The sequence below is a fragment of the Cetorhinus maximus genome, chromosome 6 (genome assembly GCF_964194155.1).
Source record: "Cetorhinus maximus chromosome 6, sCetMax3.hap1.1, whole genome shotgun sequence".
Taxonomy (NCBI): domain Eukaryota; kingdom Metazoa; phylum Chordata; class Chondrichthyes; order Lamniformes; family Cetorhinidae; genus Cetorhinus; species Cetorhinus maximus.
In genome coordinates this window covers 77,717,347-77,743,844 of record NC_135884.1, presented here as the reverse complement: position 1 = coordinate 77,743,844, position 26,498 = coordinate 77,717,347, and the positions used below count along the sequence as shown (strand labels likewise).

The 26,498-nt window shown below is 42.5% G+C and overlaps 1 protein-coding gene across 3 annotated transcripts in view; it reads right to left on the bottom strand.

The window, feature by feature from the left end:
• nr2c2 (nuclear receptor subfamily 2, group C, member 2) overlaps positions 1 to 26,498 on the bottom strand; it is a 258,076-nt gene that overhangs the window by 72,362 nt on the left and 159,216 nt on the right. For all 3 annotated transcript variants that reach the window (XM_078543883.1, XM_078543882.1, XM_078543881.1), the window contains 2 exons: positions 24,551 to 24,728; positions 5,979 to 6,100 (listed from right to left, as the gene is read on the bottom strand). In XM_078543883.1, the coding sequence (XP_078400009.1) occupies positions 5,979 to 6,100; positions 24,551 to 24,728 (300 nt within the window). The remainder of the gene's footprint in view (positions 1 to 5,978; positions 6,101 to 24,550; positions 24,729 to 26,498) is intronic.

Sequence of the window (26,498 nt, the reverse complement as noted above, 5' to 3'; positions counted from 1 at the left end):
CATTCTAAGAACACATATGAACATATGAAGCATGAGAAGGCCATTCGGTCCCTCAAACCATTTGATAAGATCATGCCGGATCTAATTCTGGCCTCAACTCCACTTTTCTGTATATTCTCTCTTACTTTTGACTCTCTTGTCAATCAAGGATCTATCTAATTCAGCCTTAAGAATATTCAATGATCCAGCCTCCACTGCTCTCTGGGGAACAGAATTTAACAGACTACTGACCCACTGACAGAAAAAAATTATCATCGCCATCTTAAATGGGAGACTCCTTATTTTTAAACCGTGTCCCTCAGTCCTCATCTCTCCCACAAGGGAAAGCATCCTTTCAGCATTCACCCTGTCATTTCCCCTCAGGATCATATACGTTTCAATAAGATCACCTCTCATTCTTCTAAGCTCCAAAGGATACAGGCCCAGCCTGTCCAAACTTTCTTCGGAAGAAAACTCTTTCATCCCAGGAATCAGCTGAGTGAATCTTCTCTGAACTGCCTGTAATGCTATTATATCCTTTCTCAAGTAAGGAGACTAAATTGTACACAGTACTCCAGATGTGGCCTCACCATGCTCTACACAACTGTAGCAAAACTTACCTACTTTTATATTCCATTCCCCTTGCAATAGACAACAACATTCCATTTGCCTTCCTAATCACTTGCTGCACCTGCATACTAACTTTGTGATTCATGTACCAGGACACCCAGATCCCTCTGTACCTCAGGGTTCTGCAATCCCTCCCCGTTTAAATAGTATAGTGATTTTCTATTCTTCCTGCCAAAGTGGACAAGCTCACATTTTCCCACATTATACTCCATCTGCCAAATTTTTTGTCCACTCACTTAACCTATTTAAATCTCTTTGTAGACTCTTTATGTCCTCTTCACACTTACTTTCCTACCTATCTTTGTATCATCAATAAATTTAGCAACCATATATTCAGTCCCTTCAATCAAGTCATTTATATCGATTGTAAATAGTTTGAGGCCGCAGCACTCCCTGTGGCAATCCACTGGTTACAGTTGCCAACCCGGAAATGACTCATTTATCCCGATGCTCTGCTCCCCGTTGGCTAACCAATCCTTTATCCTTGCTAATATGTTTCCCTCTTCACCATGAGCTCTTATTTTGTGTAGTAACCTTTGATGTGGCACCTTATCAAATGCCTTTTTGGAATCCAAGTACAGTGCATCTACATTATCTACGTTACTTGTTACTTCCTCAAAGAGCTCCAATAAATTAAACATGGTTTTTTTTCACAAAACTATGTTGACTCTGTCTAATTGCATTAAGATTTTCTAAGTGCCCTGCTATAACCTCCTCCATAATAGATCCTAGCATTTTTCCTTTAACAGATGTTAGATCAATTGGTCTGCAGTTGCCTGCTTTCCATCCCCCCACTTTCTTGAATAGAGGAGTTACATTTGTCACTTTCAAATCTGATGGGACCGTTCCAAAATCTATGGAGTTTTGGAAAATTACAAGCAATGCATCTACAATGTCTGCAGCCACTTCTTTTCAGGCTCTAGCTGGCTTTCTCGCATGTTCTAATTTCTCTCTCCTCATTACTTCTTCTGTCACTCTTTGCTAGTTTTTAAATTCTGTCCAATCTTCTAACCTACTACTAAACTTTGCATCATTGTATGCTTTTTTCTTTCAATTTCATACTATCTTTAGCTTCCTTAGTTAGCCACGGAAGGTGTATCCTTTTCCTAGGGGAGAATTTTCTCCTCGTCAGGCGGGATGTGCAGTGGCGGGTGCGCAGCCAATCGGCGCCCTTGATCGGCTGGGCGCCCCCATTTTACATGGGCTGAGCGCTCCCTGTGCAGGCGGGAGGTGTTGTCTGAGTCGGGGAGTGCGTTCTTTCACACATGTGCGTGAAAGAGCGCAGAAATCTCCCTGAGGCACAGAGGTGCCTCAGGGAGATTACTTTCACTTATAAAACATTGAACGAAGGTAAAAAATAAATTTTAAGGACATGTTCCCTCATGTGAAACTGTCACATGAGCTGGGACATGTCCATTAATTTTATTAAAAATTTTTCAAACACTTTAAAAATGTTCATGAAACCTTAATAGGCCTTTGACAGTTCAGCGGGCGCGCAACCGAGTTGGCTGCACACCCGCCGCGCTGAAAATCTAAATGACGCACGGTGACATTGGGACGCACGCCTGATGTCACCGCTCATCATTTTACGCCTCAGTGAGCGGGTCCTACTCCCCCTCGCTGAGCCGCAGATTCTACCCCTAGAGTCTTTGTTTCTCACTGGGATGTATCTTTGCTGATGCTATGAAATATCTCCTTAAATCTCTAACACTGCATGTCCACTTAACCTAATTTCCCAGTTCACTTTAGCCAGCCCTGTCTTCATCCCTTCAGAATTGCCTTTAGAACATAAGAACATAAGAACTAGGAGCAGGAGTAGGCAATTCAGCCCCTCGAGTCTGCCCCGCCATTCATTACGATCATGTTTATTTAAGTTTAAAACACTAGTCTTTGACCCACTCTTCCCTTCCTCAAACTGAATGCAAAATTCAATAATGTTATGATCACTACCTGAGGCTCCTTTACTATGGGGTCATTAATTAATCTTGCCTCATTGCATACTGCCAGGTCTAGAATGGCTTGCTCTCTGCTGGGCTTTAGTACACGCTGATCTAAGAAATTGTCCTGAAAATACTCTGCGAACTCATCTTCCAGGCTACCTTTGCAGAACTGATTTGTCCAATCTACTTGTAGATAAAAATCACAGATTACCTTTCTCATAAGCCCCCATTAAAATCTTGTATACCCTGTCCTACAATTTAGTTACTGTTGGGGAACCTATAAACTAGTCCCGCAATTGACATCTTCCCTTTGTTATTCCTTTACTCTATCCAAACTGATTCTACATCTTGATCTTTAGAGCCAAGGTCATCTCTCACTAGTGTATTAATGTCATCCTTAATTAACAGGGTTAACCCACCTCCTATTCCTAGCTTCCTGTCCTTCAAAATGTCAAGTATCCTTGAATATTCAAGTCCCAGCAATGGTTACCTTGCAGCCACGTCTCCATAATGGCTATCAAATCATACATATTTATTTTGTTTGAGCTGACGATTCATCTGTTTTGTTGTGAATGCTACGGGCATTCAGGTACTGAGCCTTCAGTTCTGCCTTTTAATTATTTTTGCAAACTCTGACTTTATCTGCTGTTGCACTGTTAGGTTTGTATGCTCTGTCCCTCCCTACCACACTCTGATTGTCTTTACCCTTATTGCTACCTTGCTCATAAATTAAAACTTCAGAACGATGAAGCCCTGTCTTTTTCCTTTTATTTACCACATCTTCCCTCATGTGCTCCTTGACCCCACTATTTAGTTTAAAGCCCTCTCTACTGCCCTATCTAGTTATACAACTCACCAAAACACTGGTCCCAGCAGGTTGCAGATGAAGACCTTCTCAATGGGTACAGCAACTACTTTTCACAGTACTGGTGCCAGTGTCCCATGAATCGAAACCCATTTCTCCCACATTAATCTTTGAGCCAGAGTTTATTACCTTTGAGATTCTGCTTTTTAATTTACTCCCTAGCAGCCCATACTCCCTATGCAAAACCTCTTTCTTAGTCTTAACCTATTCAAATTCAGGATCACTTTAAGCTTGTTTTCATGATTTAATCCTTTGATTTTATTTTTCAGGTGAAACATGTTTAACTTTGTGTCCTTCTGTGTAAACAATTCATTATTTTGCTCTTTAGCTATTTTAGGAACTTTGTCAGGGTTATGTCGATGATCAGATTCTTGATATTCCATTCTAGTCCCAGAATCACACAGTGCAGAAGAGGCCCTTCAGCCCACCGAGTCTGCACCGACACGTGAGAAACACCTGACCTACCTACCTAATCCCATTTACCAGCACTTGGCCCATAGCCTTGAATGTTATGACGTGCCAAGTGCTCATCCAGGTACTTTTTAAAGGATGGGAGGCAACCTGCCTCCACCACCCTCCCAGGCAGCGCATTCCAGACCATCACCACCCCCTGGGTAAAAAAGTTTTTCCTCACATTCCCCCTAAACCTCCTGCCCCTCACCTAGAACTTATGCCCCCTCGTGACTGACCCTTCAGCTAAGAGGAACAGCTGCTCCCTATCCACCCTGTCCATGCCCCTCATAATCTTGTACACCTCGATCAGGTCACCCCTCAGTCTTCTCTGCTCCAATGAAAACAAGCCAAGTCTACCAACCTCTCTTCATAACTTAAATGTTTCATCCCAGGCAACATCCTGGTGAATCTTCTCTGCACCCCCTCCAGTGCAATCACATCCTTCCTATAATGTGGTGACCAGAACTGCATACACTACTCCAGCTGTGGCCTCAGTTCACAAATTCTTTTAAAATTCTTTTTGCTTTTTATATCCCCATTCAGCATGAGTTTTTCTAATTCTTTTCTAGCAAGAGCGATTGCTTCATCATTCTGAAGTTTGAATTTACATTCAAAACCATGTATCCTTCTTTGTGTTGCCGTGGTACCAGTATCAGTTGTAGCAGAGCCTTGCTGTTTCAGGGCAGTACTTTCCTTTGTTTCGACATCAGCTTTGAGGACTGCTGCTATCTGCTTTGTCACACTCTGTTCATGCTTTGTCTGCATGTTTAATTCAGATGGCTTTACTGTAGTTTGCAATTTTTTAAGTGCATATCCAAGTGTTTTTTTAAAGCGATGAGGGTTTCTGCCTCCACCACCTTTCAGGCAGCAAGTTCCAGTTGTCCACCTCCTTTTGTGTAAAAACACTTCTCCTGAACTCCCTTCGAATGCATCTAACTAATTACTTTAAATCTATGCCCTCTGGTTACTGATCTCTCTGCTAAGGGCAGTAGGTCCTTCCTACTCACTCTACCTAAGCTCCTCGTAATTTCACATACCACTTAAACTTCTCCTTAGCTGCATCTGTTTCAAAAACAACCACCCAGCTTGGTCAATCTTTACCCATAGGTAAAATTCTCCATTCCTGGAAACATCCTTGTGAATCCCTTGTACCCTGTCTAGTATGATTACATCCTTTCCATAATGTAGTGATCAGAGCTGCAAGCAGTCTTCCAGCTGTAGCCTAACTAGTGTTTTTCAGTTCCAGCATAATATTTCTTCTTTTATGTTCTATGCCTTGGCTAATAATAAAAAGTATCCAGTATGCCTTGTTAACCAACTTATCTACAAGTCCTGCTACCTTCAGGAGTCTGTGGACATGCAATCAGGTCCCTCTGTTCCTCTGCACTTCTCAGTATCGTAACATTTATTGTGCATTCCCTTGCCTTGTTGCACCTCCCAAAATGCATTATCTCACACTTATCTGGATTAAATTCCATTTTCCATTTTACTGCCAACTAAAAAGACCATCTATATTTTCCAGCAGTCTAAAGCATTCTTCCTCACTAACAACCATATGACCAATGTTTGTATCATTTAAAAACTTCTCAATCATGCCCCAAACATTTAAGTCTAAATCATTGATATATACCACAAACAGCAAGGGACCCAGTTTTGAGCCCTGCGATCCCCACTGGGATTAGCCTTCCAGTTACAAAACCGCCATCGACCATTCCCCTTTGCCTCCTGCCACTGAACTATTTTAGAGTCAACTTACCACTTTCTCTTGGATGGCATGAGTTTTTAATTTGGCAAATGCTTTGTTAATATCCATGTTGACCACATCAAGTGCGCTACCTCATCGACCCTCCTTGTCACCTCCTCAAAAAATTCAATCAAGTTAGTCAAGCAAGGCCTTCCCTTAAATAAATCCATGCTGATTGTTGTTGAATAATCTGTGTCTTTCCAAATGACAGTTTACACTGTTCCTCAGGATTTTTCCAACAATTTGCCCACCACTGAAGTTACGTTGACTAGTCAGTAATTACTCAGTCTATCATTTCTTCCCTTTTTAAACAATGATATAATAATAGTAGTCCTCCCAGCCAGGATGTGTGAATTGCAAGACTTACCCTAGAGCCTGGAATGCTGGAATGGATCTGGCCCAGTGCATGGAGAGGAAGAGAAGTCTGGAGGCAGATTCACAGATGTAATGTACATTCAGGTACTCAGGCATTGGGGTGGGCATGGTCAGCTGTTAAATAAACCACACCAACAGGCTGTTATTCATCATAGCCCCTTAATGCCACAACTACAAATCAGTACTGCATTCTAATGTTTAGATAGTTTGACAGTTCTACATTAGTACATTTTATAGGTCATTATTTACAACGTTAGGCCCAATAGGTCTATGCTGATGTTGATGTTCCGCACATGCCTCACATCAATATAATTACCCCAGTTTGGGAGAGAATGAGGCAGGGTTCATGCTGTTTCTACTCTCAGCTTTTACAGGTATATTTTTAAGTCTTTTTTAACACTAGTATAATAGAAACATATTTCAGAAAAGGAGGCTATTCAGCCCGTCGTATCCCTGCTCACTTTTTGAAAGAGCAGTCACATTTATTACTACATCCCTGCTTATTTCTGTAACCCTTAAAGTTCCTAATCCTCAAGTAACTGTTCAATTCCCTGTTAAAACTAGTTACAAAATCAGCTTTTACTGCCTTTTCAGGTAGGCCATTCCAGATCCCTACATCAGTCTGAGTGCAAAATGTTTCCTCGGCTCCTATCCAGATCTTTTGCCATGGTTTGAAAACTATTGACTCTGGTTACTAACTCACTTGCCAGAGGGAACAGCCTTTACGTATTACATTATAATTTCTGTTCACTTTGAAAACCTCTATTAAGTCACCTCTTAATCCTAAAATAAAAGCAAAAAACTGCGGCTGCTGGAAATCCAAAACAAAAACAAAAATAAAAATACCTGGAAAAACTCAGCAGGTCTGACAGCATCTGCGGAGAGGAACACAGTTAACGTTTCGAGTCCGTATGACTCTTCAACAGAACTAAGGAAAAATAGAAGAGAGGTGAAATGTAAGCTGGTTTAAGGGGGGGTGGGACAAGTAGATCTGGATAGAGGGCCAGTGATAGGTGGAGATTGCCGCAAAAGGTGCAACACCTGCGCCTTTACTTCCCCTCTCCTCACCGTCCAAGGGCCCAAACACTCCTTTCAAGTGAAGCAGCATTTCACTTGCACTTCCCTCAATTTAGTCTACTGCATTCACTGCTCCCAATGCAAACCGCATTGGAGAGACCAAACGCAGACTGGGTGACCGCTTTGCGGAACACCTTTGGTCTGTCCGCAAGCATGACCCAGACCTCCGTCGCTTGCCATTTCAACACTCCATCCTGCTCTCATGCCCACATGTCCGTCCTTAGCCTGCTGCAATGTTCCAGTGAAGCTCAACGCAAACTGGAGAGAACAGCACCTCATCTTCCGACTAGGCACTTGACAGTCTTCCGTACAGAATATTGAGTTCAACAGCTTTAGATCATGAACTCTCTCCTCCATCCCCACCCCCTTTCCGATCCCCCTTTTTTCCAATAATTTATATAGATTTTTCTTTTCCCACCTATTTCCATTATTTTTAAATGTATTTCCATCCATTGTTTTATCTCTACCTTTCAGCCTATTTCGATCCCTTCCCCCTACCCCACCCCTACTAGGGCTATCTGTACCTTGCTCGTCCTGCTTTCTACCTTTAATGTCACCTATTAGCACATTTCTTAGCTAATATCACCACCGTCAACACCTCTTTGTCCTTTTATCTATGACATCTTTTGGCAATCTCCACCTATCACTGGCCCTCTATCCACCTCTACTTGTCCCACCCCCCTTAGACCAGCTTATATTTCACCTCTCTTCTATTTTTCCTTAGTTTTGTTGAAGAGTCATACGGACTGGAAACGTTAACTGTGTTCCTCTCCGCAGATGCTGTCAGACCTGCTGAGTTTTTCCAGGTATTTTTATTTTTGTCACTTCTTAATCCTCTCTGTTTCAAGAACAGTCTGAACTGTTCCAGTCATGGGGAGGTGGTGGCATAATGCTATTGTCATTGGGCTGGTGTTCCAGAGAGCTAGAGTAATGCTCTGGGGACCTGGGTTTGAATCCCACCACAGCAGGTGGTGAAATTTGAATTCAATAAAAAATCTGGCATTAAAAGTCTGATGATGACCACGAAACCATTGTCAATTGTCGTAAAAACCCATCTGGTTCACTAGTGTCCTTTAGAGAAGGAAATTTACCATCCTTACCTGGTCTGGCCTACATGTGACTCCAGGCCCACAGCAATATGTCTGACTCTTAAATGCCCTCTGAAGATGGCAATAAATGCTGGCAGCATCCTGTTAAACCACGTTATTAACTAGTCCTGCCAATTTTAAGATTGTTAAAATGCTATCAAAAAGCTCAAACAGAACTGTGATTCTTTCTTGGTGGCTTTAACACTTTCTTGACTGGGACTGCTATTATGGACACTGGGTCAATTGTCAATCAAACTAGGTGTTTGCAACCACTGGTGTGGATTTATGAATTAAAAATAACAAAATTTATGCAGTTGTATATAGGTGGTCTCTGCACATTTTAATTTATACCATGGTTATGTAGAGGTTTTTTAATCACACCTGTTGTGAGGACAGGGTGGAAAAAGCCTCTCAGCAATCACCCTTTTTCACACTTCTCAATGAGATCATCTCTCATTATTCTAAACTCCAGAGAATAAAGAATATTCTGCTCAATCTCTCCTCGTAGGACAACCCTCTCATCCCATAAATCAAACTAAGGAAACTTTGTTACACCTCTTCTGAGGCAAGTATATCTTTCCTTAAATACATAGACTAAAACTATACACAGTATTTCAGGTGTGGTCTTGCCAGAGCATTATACAATTGCAAGACTTCCTCACTCTTTTACTCCAACTCCTTTGCAATAAAGGCTACATACCATTTGCTCTTCCCTTCCTTCCCGCCTTTGTTCATGATGGTCTTTAAAAACTGCCTGACCACTTCCCCCGACTGCCCTGCCAACCGTATTATGGCATGTTAACAAGCTTAAATGACCTTTAACTATTTATTTAGATATGTTGGGCAGGCTGGTGATTTTGGCACAAACCCATCTAGCGTATTAGAGGTGTGAGCTCAGTGGTGGGTGGGAAGGTAGAGGGCTAGCCAATTTTTTGTGCTCCCTCCACCCACTGCCAAAAACAGGCCCAACCCTATATTTCTTTGCAGCCTCCATACATCCTCACACCTTTCCTTCCCATATTATTATTATCAGCAAACTTGGATATACTACACATGGTGCCCTCATCAAAGTCATTAATATAGATTGGATTGGTTATTGGTTACTGGCTTGTGGTTTAAGAGTCTGTATTCATGATCTGGAGACATGGATTTGTATCCCACCATGGCAGCTGGGGAATTTTAATATGGTTAATTAAATAATTCTGGAATAGAATAAAAATCTAGCGATGAATTTTGTGCTGGTGTCTGGGGTCCTGCCGATAGGCCCAAAAGGTTGGGGGGAGGAACCAGCTTCAGGGCCACATCTGGTCAGCGGCAGCCAATTAACTGGCTGCTGCCAGGATGGCTGACCCTATAAAGGACAGATGCTGCCCCAGGTAGCAGTGGCTACTGCTGGGACTGCACCCAGAATAATCACACATGATGGAAGGAGAGTGCCCTCACAACCAGGTGTGCGGGGTCTGGGGCCACTGGGACCAGTCAGGATGGACCTCCAAGGAGGTGGGGATTTGGTGAGTGTAGGTGACGCCATTGCTGTGGTGGCGGCCATTTCCAGCAGGGAAATGCTCCATGGGCTAAAAGATGCCTAAATAGTAGGTACCCATGCCCTGAGCCTCCGGGGAGGCCACCAAGGTTCACCAAGCAGTCCCCTCATACGGCAGAAGGCTCCCTTGTCACTGGTAAAATGCCAGCTGTGGCAAGAAGTCTTAATTGGCCACTTAGGTGCTCAACTGACTTCTGGGTGGGAGGGCTGTCCGCCAACCTCCCCTCCATTAGACAAGGGGCAGGAAAGATATACTTGCCTCAGAAGAAGTGTAACAAAGTTTCCCTAGATTGATTTATGGGGTAAGAGGGTTGTCCTATGCGGAGAGATTGATGCCTTTCTGTGTCATTTTAAGGCCCCTCACCACCTCCCAGACCATTCCCAGAGGGCTGTTAAAATCCACTTTCTAGGCTGGAAATTATCACCCCCGTTCCCCCCCCACCAGCGGTGGGATGGCAGGTGTAAAATTGGGCACCATGACATTGGTGCCCTGCCAACCGCCTAGCTGTCCCTACTGATTTTACTAGCAGTGGAGTAGGTATTGGGCAGCTTGTTCACCCATGGACTTAACAAGACCCTTAAGTGGCCCTTCTCGCAACCACCTGGGGATTTTATCTGCGGTGTCAGAGACCAGTATCAAGTCTCCAGCCCGCCAGGAAAAACCTATTGGACTGGCCAAGTAACGAGGGGTGCTTCCTTTTCAGGCACCCTGTGCCCATTGGAGGCCCCCCTCCCAGGGTAATTCTCCCTCCCTAGGTTTCTTCTCATCCTTGCCCTGACATGGCCTGACGTTCCCAAACACCTACTCTCCTCATCAGGGCCTGCCAGCCTGGTCCCAGCAATGCCCCAGACTTACTTTTAAGTCTGGGCTCCTCTTTGGGGCTGCCTGCAGTTTCAGAGGTGATCACTGCTAATGGTGGCACTGCTGGGACAAGAGAGCTGTCGCCCTCCAATTGGCTGACAGCTCTCGGAGGTGAGACTTCCTCTTGGAAGGCCCGCCTCAAGTAAATGAAAGGCCCGACAGGCGTTAAATGGCTGCATGGTGGGCCAGGCAAGCAAAGGTGAGCTCACGGCCGACTTTTACTTCAGGGGGCGGTGTCAAATTCAGCCTCTAGGTTCAGTACTGCCAACCATGTAACTGCCAGAATGTCGGGAAAATCCATCTGGTTCCAAATGTCACTTAGGGAAGGAAAACTGCTAACTTTACCCGTCTGGTCAAATATGAGCCCAGACACAGCAATATGGTGATAAAAACAAAAAACTACTGCGGATGCTGGAAATCCAAAACAAAAACACAATTACCTGGAAAAACTCAGCAGGTCTGGCGGCATCGGTGGAGAAGAAAAGAGTTGACGTTTCGGGTCCACATGACCCTTCAACAGAACTGAAGTATAGTTAGGAGAGGGGTGAAATATAAGCTGGTTTAAGGTGGGGGGCGGGGGGAGAGAAGCTGAGGGTGGGGTGGTTGTAGGGACAAGCAAGCAGTGATAGGAGCAGATAATCAAAAGATGTCACAGACAAAAGGATCAAAGAGGTGTTGAAGGTGGTGATATTATCTAAGAAAAGTGCTAATTAAGAATGGATGGCAGGACACTCAAGGTACAGCTCTAGTGGGAGTGGGGTGGAAAGACTGACAAGGTATTAGTTGTAGATTTAAAAATAATGGAAATAGGTGGGAAAAGAAAAATCTATATAAATTATTGAAAAAAAAACAAAAAAAAACAAAAGGGAGGGGGAGGAAACGGAAAGGGGATGGGGATGGGGGGAGGGGGAGTTTAAGATCTAAAGTTGTTGAATTCAATATTCAGCCCGGAAGGCTGTACAGTGCCTAGTCGGAAGATGAGGTGCTGTTCCTCCAGTTTGCGTTGGGCTTCACTGGAACAATGCAGCAAGCCAAGGACAGACATGTGGGCAAGAGAGCAGGGTGGAGTGTTAAAATGGCAAGCGACAGGGAGGTTTGGGTCTTTCTTGCGGACAGACCGCAGGGGTTCTGCAAAGCGGTCGCCCAGTTTGCGTTTGGTCTCTCCAATGTAGAGGAGACCGCATTGGGAGCAACGAATGCAGTAGACTAAGTTAGGGGAAATGCAAGTGAAATGCTGCTTCACTTGAAAGGAGTGTTTGGGCCCTTGGACGGTGAGGAGAGAGGAAGTGAAGGGGCAGGTGTTGCATCTTCTGCGTGGGCATGGGGAGGTGCAATAGGTGGGGGTTGAGGAGTAGGGGGTGATGGAGGAGTGGACCAGGGTGTCCCGGAGGGAACGATCCCTACGGGATGCCGCCGGGGGGGTGAAGGGAAGATGTGTTTGGTGGTGGCATCATGCTGGAGTTGGCGGAAATGGCGGAGGATGATCCTTTGAATGCGGAGGCTGGTGGGGTGATAAGTGAGGACAAGGGGGACCCTATCATGTTTCTGGGAGGGAGAAGAAGGCGTGAGGGTGGATGCACGGGAGATGGGCCGGACACGGTTGAGGGCCCTGTCAACGACCATGGGTGGAAAACCTCGGTTTGGAAGAAGGAGGACATGTCAGAGGAACTGTCCAGTAGAGCTGTACCTTGAGTGTCTTGCCATATATTTCACCCCTCTCCTAACTATACTTCAGTTCTGTTGAAGGGTCATGTGGACCCGAAACGTCAACTCTTTTCTTCTCCACCGATGCTGCCAGACCTGCTGAGTTTTTCCAGGTAATTCTGTTTTTGTACAGCAATATGGTTGTCTCTTAGCTGCCCTCTGCAAAGTTCTAGCAAGGCGCAAAAAGCTGAGGCCCAAACAATGAGCTCTCCAGCACTTCACTAGTTGCACCCCGTCAATCTGAAAATGATCTGTTTATTCCTACTCTCTCCTTTTCTGTTCCTCAATGCAGACAAATATATTAACATCCCATGAGCACTAATCTTGTGCAACAATTTCTGTGTGAGACCTTAGTGAATGCCTTCTGAAAATCCAAATATACTCCATTCACTAGTTCCATCTGACCTACCGTTAGTTAGACCTTCAACAAGTACTAATACATTTGTCAAACATGACTTACCTTTCATAAAACCGTGTTAACTCTGCCTGATCATATTGTGATATTCCAATTGCCTTTTTACCGCATCCTTAAGAATAGATTCTAGCATTTTCCCTATTACTGGTGCCAGGCTAGCCAGCCTACAGTTTCCGGTTTTATCTCTCCCTCCTTTCTTGAGCATCAGGGTTACATTTGTTACCTGCCAATCCAAGAGGCCATTCCAGAATCTTGGGAATTCTAGAAGATCAAAACCACTATCTGAAGGCAGATTTGTATATCATCCCTGCCATTTCCTTATTTCTCAATATAATTTCTCCTGTCTCTGCCACTAAAGTACCCACATTTACTTTTGCTAATCTTTTCCTTGTCACATGCTTGTAGATCTTATTTTTTTAAAGTTTCTTGTTAGTTTACTCTCACATTTGATTTTTTTCCCTTTCACTTTCTTTGTCACCCTTTGCTGATTTAAAATCCTTCCAAATCCTCAGGCTTACTACTCTTTTTGACAAAATTGTAAGCTCTTCCAATCCAATACCATCTTTAACTTCTCTCATTAGCCCCGGTTATACCACTTATCCAGTGCAGTGTTTATTTCTCAAGGGAATGTTTATTTTGAGAATTATGAGAATTATGAACCTTTTTAAAATGTATCTCATTGTTTATCCAGGGTCATATATTTTCATCTAATTTCCATATCTACTTTAAACAAATTGCCTCCCGTATATCCATTAGTGGCTTTGTTTAAAATTAAGACCTTTGTTTCAGACTTAACCGCATCACTGTCAAACTTTATCTGAAATTCAATCATGTTAAGATTACTCTGCCTCAGAGGATCCTTTACTAATAAGATTACAAATTAACCCTGACTCACTGGATAATACTTCATGTAAAATAGCCTGTTCTCAGATCAAAAGGTTCCTGCGGAATTGGATACTTAGTCAGGTTCAGTGTCACTGTCTCTTCTGTTACTGGATCTCGAGACTTGTTAGCAAAATTAAAGAGCCAGTGGCTGTGAGATTTTAAAAATGACTAAGAGGCAGAAAGCAGGGAGTTGTGGTGAATGGTTGTTTTTCAGACTGGAGGGAAGTGTGCACTGGTGCTCCCAGGGGTCAGTATTAGGATCATTAACCTTTTTGATATTATTGGGTATGGCTGGATTTGGGTTCACTGGGCATAATTTCAAAGTTTCTGTTTGAGTACAAATCTAACAGTAAATCAGCAGATGAAACTAGAGGTTATAAAAAGAATAAAAGGATAAAACTAAAAGCTCTATACCTCTGTATCTGAATGCATGTAGCATTCCAAACAAATCAGGTGAACTGAGCGCACATATAGAAATAAATAATTATGATTTGATAGCCATTACGAAGACATGGCTGCAGGAGGACATGGATTGGGACCTGGGTATTGAAGGGTATGGAATATTTAGGAAGGACGGGAAGCGAGGAAAAGGTGGAGGGGGTCTCTTTTGTTAATGATGGCATTAGCACAATAGAGAGGGCTGACCTAAGTTCAGGAAACCAGGATATGGAAACGGTTTGGGTAGAGATGAGAAATGGTGAAGGCAAGAGGTCTCTTGTGTGAGTCGTGTACAGGCCCCTAACAGTAACCACATGGTAGGGTGCAGCATAAAGGAAGAACAAATTGGAGCTTGTCAGAAAGGCACGGTGATAATCATGGGAGATTTTAATTTATATATAGGCTGGAAAAGTCAGATGGGCAAAGATAGCCTAGAAGAGGAGTACATTGAATGTTTTTCGGATAGTTTCTTAGAACAGCATGTTCTGGAGCCAGCCAGAGAGCAAGCTATACTAGACCTGGTATTGTGCAGTGAGATAGGAATAATTAATGATCTCATAGTGAAGGTGCCCCTAGGTAGCAGTGACCACAATATGATTGAATTTTACATTCAGTTTGAGGGAGAGAGGAGTGGGTCCGAAACTATGTTTTTAAACATAAATAAGAGCAATTGTGAGGGCATGAAATCTGTGCTGGCTAAAGTGTATTGGCAAATTAGGTTAAGTGATAGGTCAATAGAGATGCAGTGTCTAATATTTAAAGGGATATTTCAGAATGCACAGAATAGATACATTCCAACGAGTAAGAAAAAAGTCCAAGGACACGCCATCCGTGGTTAACTAGAAAGGTTAAAGATAGTATCAAACTTAAAGAAAAAGCACATAATTGTGCAAAGACAGATGGAAGGTCAGAAGATTGGACAGAATATAAGGAACAGCAAAGAATGACTAAAAGACTAATAAGGTGAGAAAAATTAGAGTATGAGAGAAAGCTAGCCAGAAATATAAAAACAAACAGTATGAGTTTTAATAAATATTATAAAAAGAACCGGGTTAACAAAGTGAACATTGGTCCTCTAGAAAGTGAGTATGGAGAATTGATAATAGAAAACAAGGAGGTGGCAGATGAATTGAACAGGTATTTTGCATCAGTTTTCACTATAGAGGATACAAGTAACATCTCAGAAGCAGCTATAAATCAGGAAATGGAAGGGAGGGAGGAACTCAGGAAAATTACAATCTCCAGAGAAGTGGTACTGAGTAAATTGTTGGAGCTTACAAGAGCCCGGATCCTGATGGGCTTCATCCTAGGGTCTTAAAAGAAGTGTCTGGTGAGATAGTTATGCATTGGTTTTAATTTTCCAAAATGCCCTAGATTCGGGGAAGGTCCTATTAGATTGGAAGAAAGCAAATGTAACTCCATTATTCAAAAAGGGAGGGAGACAGAAAACAGGCAACTACAGGCCAGTTAGTTTAGGATCTGTCATAGGGAAAATGTTAGAAGCTTTATTAAAGAAGTTATAGCAGGGCACTTGGATAAGCTCAAGGTCATCAGGCAGTGTCAACATGGTTTTGTGAAAGTGAAATCATGTTTAACCAACTTATTGGAGTTGAGGAAGTAACATGTGGTATGGTTAAAGGGGAACTGGTGGATGTACTGTACTTAGATTTCCAGAAGGCATTTGATAAAATGCCACATCAAAGATTATTGTGGAAATTAAAGAGTCATGGTGTAGGGGGTAACATAATGGCATGGATAGAAGATTGGCTGGCTAATAGGAAGCAGAGAGTAGAGTCTTTTTCAGGTTGGCAAGATGTAACGAGTGGTGTGCCACAGGGATCAGTGCTGGGGCCTCAACTGTTTACAATTTATATAAATGACTTGGATGAAGGGATGGGTGGGATGGTTGTCAAATTTGCTGATGACACAAAGACAGGTAGGAAAGTAAGCTGTGAAGGGGGCATAATGAAGGTACAAAAAGATATAGATAGGTTAAGTGAGTGGGTAAGGATCTGCCAAATGGAGTATTATTTGGGAAAATGTGAAATTGTCCATTTTGGCAGGAAGAATGAAAGATAAGAAAATTATCTAAATGGTGAGAGATTGCAGAGCTCTGAGGTGCAGAGGGATCTGGGTGTCTTAGTGCATGAATCACAAAAGGCTAGTATGCAGGTACAGTAAGTAATTAGGATAGCTAATCGTATGTTATCATTTACTGTGAGGGTAATTGAATACAAAAGTAGGGAGGTTATGCTTCTGTTGTACAGGGCACTAGTGAGACCACATTTGGAGCACTGTGCACAGTATTGGTCACCTTATTTAAGGAAGGATATAAATGCATTGGAAGCAGTTCATAGAAGGTTTACCAGACTAATACCTGGAATGGGCGGGTTATCTTATGAGGAAAGGTTGGACAGGCTAGGATTGTATCCACTGGAGTTTAGAAGAGTAAGAGGCTACTTGATTGGAACAAATAAGATCCTGAAGTGTCTTGACAGGTTGGATGTGAAGAGGATGTTTCCTCTTGTGGGAGAACTTAGAACTAGGGGTCACGGTTTAAAAATAAGGGGTTGCTCATTTAAAACAGAGATGAGTTGAAATCTTTTCACTCAGAGGATCGTGAGTCTTTGTAACTCTCTTCCTGAAAAGGTGGTGGAAGCAGAGTTTTGAATATTTTTAAGGCAGAGGTGGATAGATTCTTGGTAAGCAAGGGGGTGATAGGTTATTGGGGGGAGGTGGGATGCAGATTTCAGGTTATTATCAGATTAGCCATGATCTGATTTAATGGCAGAGCAGGCTTGAGTGGTTGAATGGCCTACTCCTGCTCCTTGTTTGTATGTTTACAGATGACATGAAGTGCAAAAACGTAGTAACCAATGATATAGACAGAATGATAGAATGGGCAGATGATATTTAACACAGAAAGTGTCCACTGATGCATTTTGTAAGAAAGAATGGAGGAGAGGTAATATAAACTAAAAAGTACAATTTAAAGATGGTGCAGGAACAGAGAGAATTCTGGAGGAAGCATGTATAAAAATCTTTGAAAGTGTCAGGACAAGCTGTTAAAATAGGATATTGTATCCTTGGCTTTATTAACTGAGGCACATAATACAAAAGCAAGGAAGTTATGCTAAATCTTTATTAAACATTGATTAGGCCTCAGATGGAGCATTATATTGTATTCAAATACAAAGAGATAGTTACAACAACAACTTAGATTTATATAGTGCTTTTACTAATAACTAACAAACTGTTTCAAGGTACTTCACAGGTGTATTATGAAGCAAATTTTGACACTGGACCACATCAAACAATATTAGAGTAGATGGCCAAAAACCTGGCCAAAGAGTTAGATTTAAAGAAGGTCTTAAAGGAGGAAAGGGAGGTACAGAGGTAGAGAAATAGGCAGAGGGAGGGAATTACAGAGCTCAGGAACTGGTCACCATTGGTGGGACAACTAAAATCAGGGATGTTGAAGAGGATAGAATTAGATGAGTGCAGATATCTTGAAGGGTTGTGAGGCTGGAGGAGATCACAGAGTTAGGGTGGGGCTGTGATGAGAATTTTAAAAGTGGCATTGCTTGACCAGCAGCCAATGTAGCTCAGCTCGCACAGTGGTAATAAATGAATGGGACTTGGCATAAATAGAATACAGGCAGCAGAGTTTTGATGACTTCAACAAACAACAAGGAGAAACGTTCCATAGCAGAGGTGACTGGCAGAAGAACCAAAGGCAACTGAAGGAAACATTTTTGGAGGGAGCCAGATCGCAGGAGCTATAGGCCAGTTAGTCTAACATCTGTTATTGGAAAAATGCTGGAATCTATTATTAAGGAAATAGTAGCAGGACATTTAGAAAATCATAATACAATTGAATCAGCATGCTTTTATGAAAAGAAAATCATGTTTGGCAAACTTATTAGAGTTCTTTGAGAGTGTAACAAGCAAGGTGGATAAAGGGAACTCCTTTCTTGAGTGGCATTACATTCACGGTTTTCCAATCCACTGGGACCTTTCCAGAATCTAGGGGATTTTGGAAGATTACAACCAATGCATCAATTATCTCTAAAGGGTTCTTTCAAGATCAGGTCTTGGCCATCAGGTCCAGGGAACTTGTCAGCCTTTCATCCCAATAGTTTTCCCAGTAGTTTTTCTTTAATGATAATAATCGTTTTAAGCTTCTGCCTCCCTTTTCCCACTGATTTTTCACTACGAAGATGATTTTTGTGTCTTCTACTATGCTCAGGGCTGGAGTGGACCATGCAGTAGGAGGGGGAGGATCCAGTTGCTGTGGTCCATGTAGGTACCAATGACATGGTTGAACTAGGAAAGAAGTTCGGCATAGAGGCTATGAAGAGCTAGGACCTCAAAGGTTATAATCTCTGGTTATTATCTGAGCCGTGTGCAAATTGGCACAGGGTACATAAAATTAGATAGATGAATACGTGGCTCAAAGACTGGTGTGGGAGAAGTGGGTTCCAGTTTGTAGGGCACTGGCATCAGTGCTGGGGAAAGTGGGGGCTGTACCATTGGGATGGTCTACATCTGAACCGTGCTGGGGCTGGTGTTTTTGCGAACCGCAAAATTAGGGAAGTAGAGAGGATTTACACTAAATAGTGGGGGCAAGGGGACAAATGTGGCAAGATGTGTTATATCAAAGAGTGAAGGCAAAGTAAGAGAGGAAAGTGGTAATATGGGCAGGAAGGGACAGAGAGAAAAAAACCTAAGAATGCACAAAGAATAAAGGTTATATGTCACAAAGATAACAAAAAGACTAAAGGCTCTGTATCTGAAAGCATGTAGCATTCATAACAAAGTAAGCAAATTGATAGCACACATTGAAGCAAATAAATATGATTACATAGTCATTGCGGAGACATGGCTGCAGGTTGACAAGGATTGGGTCCTGAATACTGAGGGGTATACAACATTCACAAAGAATAGGAAGCTAGGTAAAGGTGGAGGGGTAGCACTGTTAAGCAAAGATGACATTGGTGCAATAGTTAGAGATAACCTTGGATCAGGGAATCAGGATGTAAAATCAGGTTGGGTGGAGATGAGGAATAATAGGGGAAAGAAGTCACTAATGGGAGTGGTCTATATAACAGTAATCACAATGTAGGACAAGGAGAAATATTGGGTGCTTGTGATAAAGGGAAGGCAATAGTGATGGGTGACTTTAATCTACATATAAACTGGAAAAATCAGATTGCAGTAGTAGCCTGGATGAGTTCACAGAATGCACGCTCTGGAGCCAACCAGACAGCAGGTTATATTATAAAAGCAAAAGGTTATATTAGACTTGGTATTGTGTAATGTGACAGGATTAATTAATGGCCTCAGAGTGAAGGCACCCCAAAATAGCAGCAACCATAGTATGATTGAATTTTACATCCAGTTTGAAAGGGAGAAAAGTGGGTCTAAGACTACTATTTTAAACTTAAACAAGGGAAACTATGTGGGCATGAAAGCTGAGCTAGCTGAAGTGAATTGGGATACCAGGCTAGGGGATAGATCAATAGAGAGAGCAATGGCAGACATTTAAGGGGATATTTCAGAATACACAGAATAAGTATATTCCAAATATAAGAAAAATTCAAAAGAGTGGACTCATTATCCGTGGTTAACTAAAGAAGTTAGGGAAAGCATCAAACTTAAGGAAAAAGCATGTAAGTGCGCAAAGATGAGTGGCAGTCAGATGAGTGGTCAGAATATAAAGAACAGCAGAGAACGACTAAAAGGTTAATAAGAGAATAAGTTAGAATATGAGAGGAAACTAGCTAGAAATGTAAAAATGGATAGTAAGAGTTTCTACAGGTATTTAAACAGGAAAAAAGTAGATAAAGTGAATGTTGGTCCTCTAGAGAGTGAGAATGGGGAGTTAAGAGTAGATAATAAGAAAATGGCTGATGAAATGAACAAATATTTTACTTCTGTCTTCATTAAAGAGGATACAAAAAACATTCCAGTAATAGCTGTAAATCAGGAGGTGGCAGGGAGAGAGGAGCTGGGTGAAATTACAATCACTAGGGAAGCAGTACTGAGCAAACTGATTGAGTTGTGGGCTGACAAGTCTCTAGGCCCCGATGGACTTCATCCTAGGGTCTTAAAAGGGGTGGCTAATGAAGTAATAGATGCGTCGGTGTTAATTTTCCAAAATTCACTAGATTCTGGAGAGATTCCATCAGACTGGAAAGTAGCAAATATTCAAGAAGGGAGGGAGGCAGAAAACAGGAAACTATAGGCCAGTTAGCTTGATGTCTGTTATGGGGAAGGTGTTAGAATCAATCATTAAAGAGATTATAGCTGGACACTTAGATAAGCTCAAGGTAATCGGGAAGAGTCAGCATGGTTTTATGAAAGGAAAATCATGTTTAACCAACTTATTGGAGTTCTTTGAAGAGGTCACATGTGTGGTTGATATAGGGGAGACTGTAGATGTACTGTACTTGGATTTCCTGAAAACGTTTGATAAGGTTCCACACCAAAGGTTATTGCGGAAAATAAAAGCTCATAATATAGGGGGTAACATATTAGCCTGGACAGAAGATTGGCTGGCTAGAAGAAAAGAGAGTATGCATAAATGGGTCTTTGTCTGATTGGCAGGATGTGATGAGTGGAGTCCTGCAGGGGTTTAGCTGGGGCCTCAACTTTTTACAATTTACATCAATGACTTAGATGAGGGGAGCGAAAGCATGATAGCTAAATTTGCAGGCGACACAAAGATAGGTGGGAAAGTATGTTGTGAAGAAGACATAAGCAGTTTGCAGACAGATATAGATAAGTTTAGTGGTGAGCAAAAATCTGGCAGGAGTATTATGTGGGAAAATGTGAAGTTGTTCACTTTGGCAGCAAGAATAAAAAAGCAGAGTATCACTTAAACAGAGAATGACTGCAGAATTCTGAGGTGCAGAGGGATCTAGGTGTTCTTATGCATGAGTCACAAATAGTTAGCATGCAGGTACAGCATGTAATCAAGAAGGCTAATGGAATGCTATCCTTTATTACGAGAGGAATTGAACATAAAAATAAGGATGTCATCCTTCAGTTATACAGGGCATTGGTGAGGCACATCTCGAATACCGTGTGCAGTTTTGGTTTACTAGATTGATACCTGGAAAGAGCGGGTTGTCTTATGAGGATTGTTTGGGCAGGCTAGGCTTGTTTCCACTGGAGTTTAGAAGACTGAGGGATGACTTGATAGAAGAATATAAGATCCTGAATGACTTTGACAAGGTGCACGTGGAAAAGATGTTTCCTCTTGTGGTTGAATCCAGAATTAGGGGGCACTGTTTTAAAATTAGGGGTCACCCTTACAGGACAGAGATGAGGAGAACTGATTTCTCTCAGAGGGTTGTGCAGGTTTGTAACTCTCTGCCTCAGTAAGTGGTGGAAGTGGGTCACTGAATACTCTTAAGGCAGAGGTAGATAGATTCCTGTTAGGCAACAGAATCAAAGGTTATCGGGGGTAGATGGGAATGTGGAACTTGAAACATAAACAGATCAGCCATGATCTTACTGAATGGCAGAGCAGGCTCGAGGGGCCGAATGGCCTACCTCTGCTCTGATTTTGTATGTTTGTATGTAAGACAAATGTAAAATACATGTTTAAAGTCTCTGCCATTTCCTTGTTTCTCATTGTTAATTCTCCAGTCACAACCTTTAAAGGACCAACTTTTACTTTCGTTACTCTCTCCTTTTTTATATACAAAGAACAAAGAAAAGTACAGCACAGGAACAGGCCCTTCAGCCCTCCAAGCCTGCGCCGATCATATTGCCTGTCAAACTAAAACATTTTGCACTTCCGAGGTCCATATCCCTCTATTCCCATCTTATTCATGTATTTATCAAGCTGCCTCTTGAACACCACTACCGTACCTGCTTCCACCACCTCCTCTGGCAGCGAATTCCAGACACTCACTATCCTCTGTGTAAAAAACTTGCCCCGCACATCTCCTCTAAAGTTTTTTCCTCTCACCTTAAATCTATGTCCCCTAGTAACTGACTCTTCCACCCTGGGAAAAAGCTTCTGCCTATCTACTCTGTCCATGCCACTCATAATTTTGTAAACTTCTATCAAGTCGCCCCTCAATCTCCAACGCTCTAGTGAGAACAATCCGAGTTTCTCCAACCTCTCCTCATAGATAATAACCTCCAGACCATGCAGCATCCTGGTAAACCTCCTCTGCACCCTCTTCAACGCCTCTATATCCTTCTGGTAATGTAGCAACCAGAATTGCATGCAATATTCCAAGTGTGGCCTAATTAAGGTTCTATACAGCTGCAGCATGACTTCCCAGCTTTTATACTCAATATCCCTGCCGATGAAGGCAAGCATGCCATATGCCTTCCTGACTACCTTATCCACTTTCAGTGACCTGTGGACCTGTACACCCAGATTCCTCTGCCCGTCGATGCACTTAAGGGTCCTGCCATTTACTGTATAATTCCTACCTGTATTAGACCTTCCAAAATGCGTTACCTCGCATTTGTCCGGATTAAACTCCATCTGCCATTTCTCCACCCAAGTCTCCAACCGATCTATATCCCGTTGTATCCTTTGACAATCTTCTTCACTATCTGCAACTCCTCCAAACTTAGTGTCGCCTGCAAACTTACTAATTAGCCCAATATACTTGCAGAAGCTCTGCCTGTTTTTATATTTTTCGCTACTTTATTCTCATATTGCAATTTCTCCCTCCCTATTTCTCTCATGCTCTCTCCATTAAGCTATAAAGTACTGGCCAGACGAGATGCATAACAACCCTGATGCACGAAAATATGGCTTTCTGCATGTTCCAAGGCTTAATCCTAGGGTAGATAGCAGAGTATGGGATTTGCTGAAGGGTCAAATACCTAGTGGATTCCATAGGAACTCTAGGCCACTGTGAAAAATTGGGTAGGCCAGACTGACCATGAACCATTATCGACCCAGGAAAAGCAAGTCTATGGATCACTATCATGTATGGAGATTTTGACTATTCAACCTAGGAGGAATTTTGGACTTTGCTATTAAGTAATATTTAGCTGACAAGGAATTAAGTTCAAAGCATATAGAATGGTACTTCTTAAAAAATTATTCTTTCATGGGATGTGGGCATCACTGGCAAGGCCATCCCTAATTGCCTTTGAACTGAGTGGCTTGCTAGGCCATTTCAGAGGGCAGTTCTGTGGATCTGGAGTCATGTGTAGGCCAGGCTGGGTATGGATGGCAGATTTTCTTGCCTAAAGGACATTGATGAACCAGATGGATTTTACGACCATTGAGGACTACAACAATCATGGTCACCATTACTGAAGCTAGCTTTCGATTCCAGATTTTTACTAATTAAATTAAAATTCCACCAGGATTTGAATCCATGGCTCCAGAGCAGTAGCCTGGGTCTCTGGATTACTAGTCCAGTGACATTACCACTATACCATCCTCTCCCCAACTTCCCATATATCACATAATTTTTAGACAACGGAGGGTTGTTAGAGATGTTCCACAAACCTTCACATAAATTAACCTAGATGTTTGGAATGGCTTAATTCTAATGAGCTCAATGGAACTCACTCCTAGACATATTGTGGAAGGTTTAAATGGCAACTTGACTGGCCAATCAGGAGAGGTTAAAGTTCATTGGTCAAACATCCCATCCAGTCAGAAAAGGACAGAGAGCAGGAAATGATGGGCCAGTTGGAGCTCCCTGCTTAAGTTTAGTGCTGTCTAGTCAAAGTTGTGTATTTAAACTGGGCTCAAGTGGCATGCTTTGCTATTGTAGGTTATGAGCAACAGTACAAAATAAATTATAATTGACTGTAAATGTTATTCTGTTCAGTCACATAACATATGCAAAATAAATCATCCTAATAGTTTATAATTGGCCTTCCAGAGGGCAGGAAAAACACATGCAGGAGCACTGATCTTTCCTGAAGTACAGTGCCGAAAGCTGAACACAGAAGTTCAGATGGAATTTGACCAAGGTATGTACAACTGAAACATAAATTGCAGTCCTTTGAATCTAAGTCCCCTTTGGATAATAGTCAACATTCCTAAAGGAATTATTGATTTCTTTTCGTAAACTGTGCACTAGTATTTCGATATTTGTGTACATGGGCAGATTTGGGAGTTTTAAACTTCCCCTAAACAGTTGCCCTTCTGTCTGAAGTTTGTCCTCAGTGCTACACAGTCCCATGTTCTCCTAGGCACCCCTCTGCATGGTTGCTCAACAAACACAATTCAGGAAGAGGCAGAAGGCCAGGAATGACTGCCCTCCCCAACCTCGGAAAGCCCTAGTGACAGCAGGGGACTGTGAGGGGACAAGTGTACCTTGGTCTCTTTCCCCCTCCCCTTGTACATGGGGAAATGGGCATTTCCTGGAGATAAAGTTCAAGAATATGGGATAAATATAAGTGCAAGCCAAGAAATAACAGACGGCATCCGTTGTGCTAGGTCAGAAGTGTGCAGGGAGGGATCAAGTACAACAGATTCCTCATTTGCATTAACTGGAATCATCAGCACTGGAAACTGTGTCACTGGTGGTTAATCCCTGTCACAATAACAAACCTTGAAGATTACATGGGTATCTGTCAGTAAAGGTCCTTCCACCTCGATTATGGGCATCGATAGGTCTCTGCTCATCAGCTGGATATTGGCACCTCCTATAGCTTCCAAACCTTCCATCAGAATAGGCACACTGCTCCCATCCGAAGGGCTCAGTGCTTTCGCCAAAGTGTCAAATGCCCTGCAGTAAAGAACACATCACTAGTGCTTTGCTCCCACTCACAGTGCAGAATTACAGCACCACACAGCAACTACAAGGGACATACTCTGTATGCAACATTAAAAGCCCTGTGTAATTTATTGCGTAACCCAGAGTATGTGTTGTTTTAAGAAATCTGTTTCTAAATCCCAGCCTTGTGCAAAGTTTATGCTAATAGCTGAGTTGGCTCTGAGAGACTCAGTTGACAAGTTGAAATGCAGTTGAGAGTAGATTGCTGTACAGATTATGAAAGAAACAACAATGATCAGAGATTCACCAACATCTGTTGGCTCCCAGTTTGAAGAAGTGGAAGAATAAATGAAATATCTGTCTGCCATTGAAGTCAGATAAGTGCACACAGGCATTAAGCTACTTGCTGCAAAGCTCAGTGTAACTCAAATACACAGCAATCCTTCATGTTAACAACAACTTGAATTTAAATAGCACCTTTAATATAGTTAAACCACTCCAAGATGCTTCACAGGAGCGTTACGACATAAAATCTAACACCGAGTCACATAAGGAGACCAAAAACTTACTCAGATAGATGTTAAGTTGCATCTCAACCAAGGAAAGCGAGGTGGAGAGGTTCAGAGAGGGAATTCTAGGGCCTTGATAACTAAAGGCAAGATTGCCAATGGTGGAGCAATTAAAATCGGAAACACTCAAGGGGCCATTATGGGAGGAGCGCAGGCATTTTTGTGAATTGTGGGACTGCAGGAGATTACAGATATAGTGAGAGGGGGAGGCCACGAAGGGTTTTGCAAACACAGGGTGAGAATTCTAAAATCAAAGGGTTGTCAGACAGAAGTGGAGCCAATGTAGTTCACCGAGCACAGGGTCTCAGTATGAGTTAGGATTTGTTCCATTTATATAGGATCAAAGCAGAGACGCTTGCCAGGAGAGCACTGGAATAGTCACAACTAGAGATAACAAAGGCTTGGATGACGGTTCAGCAGTAGGTGAGCTGAGATAGGTGAAGAGATGGACAATGATACAGGGGTGGAAGTAGGCGGTCTTGGTGATGGAAGTACATCTCAAAATCAAATACAACAATGGAAGTAAACGCAACTTGAGCAAACAAGTAAAGGGCCTGTGAAAGAAAGGGGCCAGTGCAGCTAGTACAACAGATAACCATGCAGTTTGGCCACAATAATCTGCAAATTACAAACTTAATTTGAGTAAACAGGTTTAAGAGTCATGAAGTGAAAGGTCTGGTCCATGACCTGCAGGATTTGATCTTTTACCCTCACTACAGCCTCTGTGGCTGATCTCAGCTTTCTCATGATCTTCAGAATCTGACCCTTGTCTTACATTATGCTCTGCAGATTGTGACCCTTCTCCACCGCTTCTGGGTTGTAGGTTTGGAAAGTGCTGTTGAAGGAGACTCGCTGCAGTGAAAATGTAGATGGTATACACTGCTGCCACAGTGTATCAGTGGTGGAGGGAGTGGATGTTTAAGGTGGCGGATGGTGTGACAATCAAGCGGGCTGCTTTTTTCTGGAAGGTGTTGAGCTTCTCGAGCGTTGTTGGAGCTGCACTCATCCAGGCAAGTGGAGAGCATTAGATCACTCTCCTGATTTGTGCTTTGTAGATGGTGGACAGGCTTTGGGGAGTCAGGATGTGAGTTACTCCTCACACAATTCCTAGCTTCTGACCTGCTCTTGTAGCCACAGTATTTATATGGCCAGTCCAGTTCAGTTTCTTTTCAATGGTAACCCCCAGGATGTTGATAACGGAAGATTCAGTGAT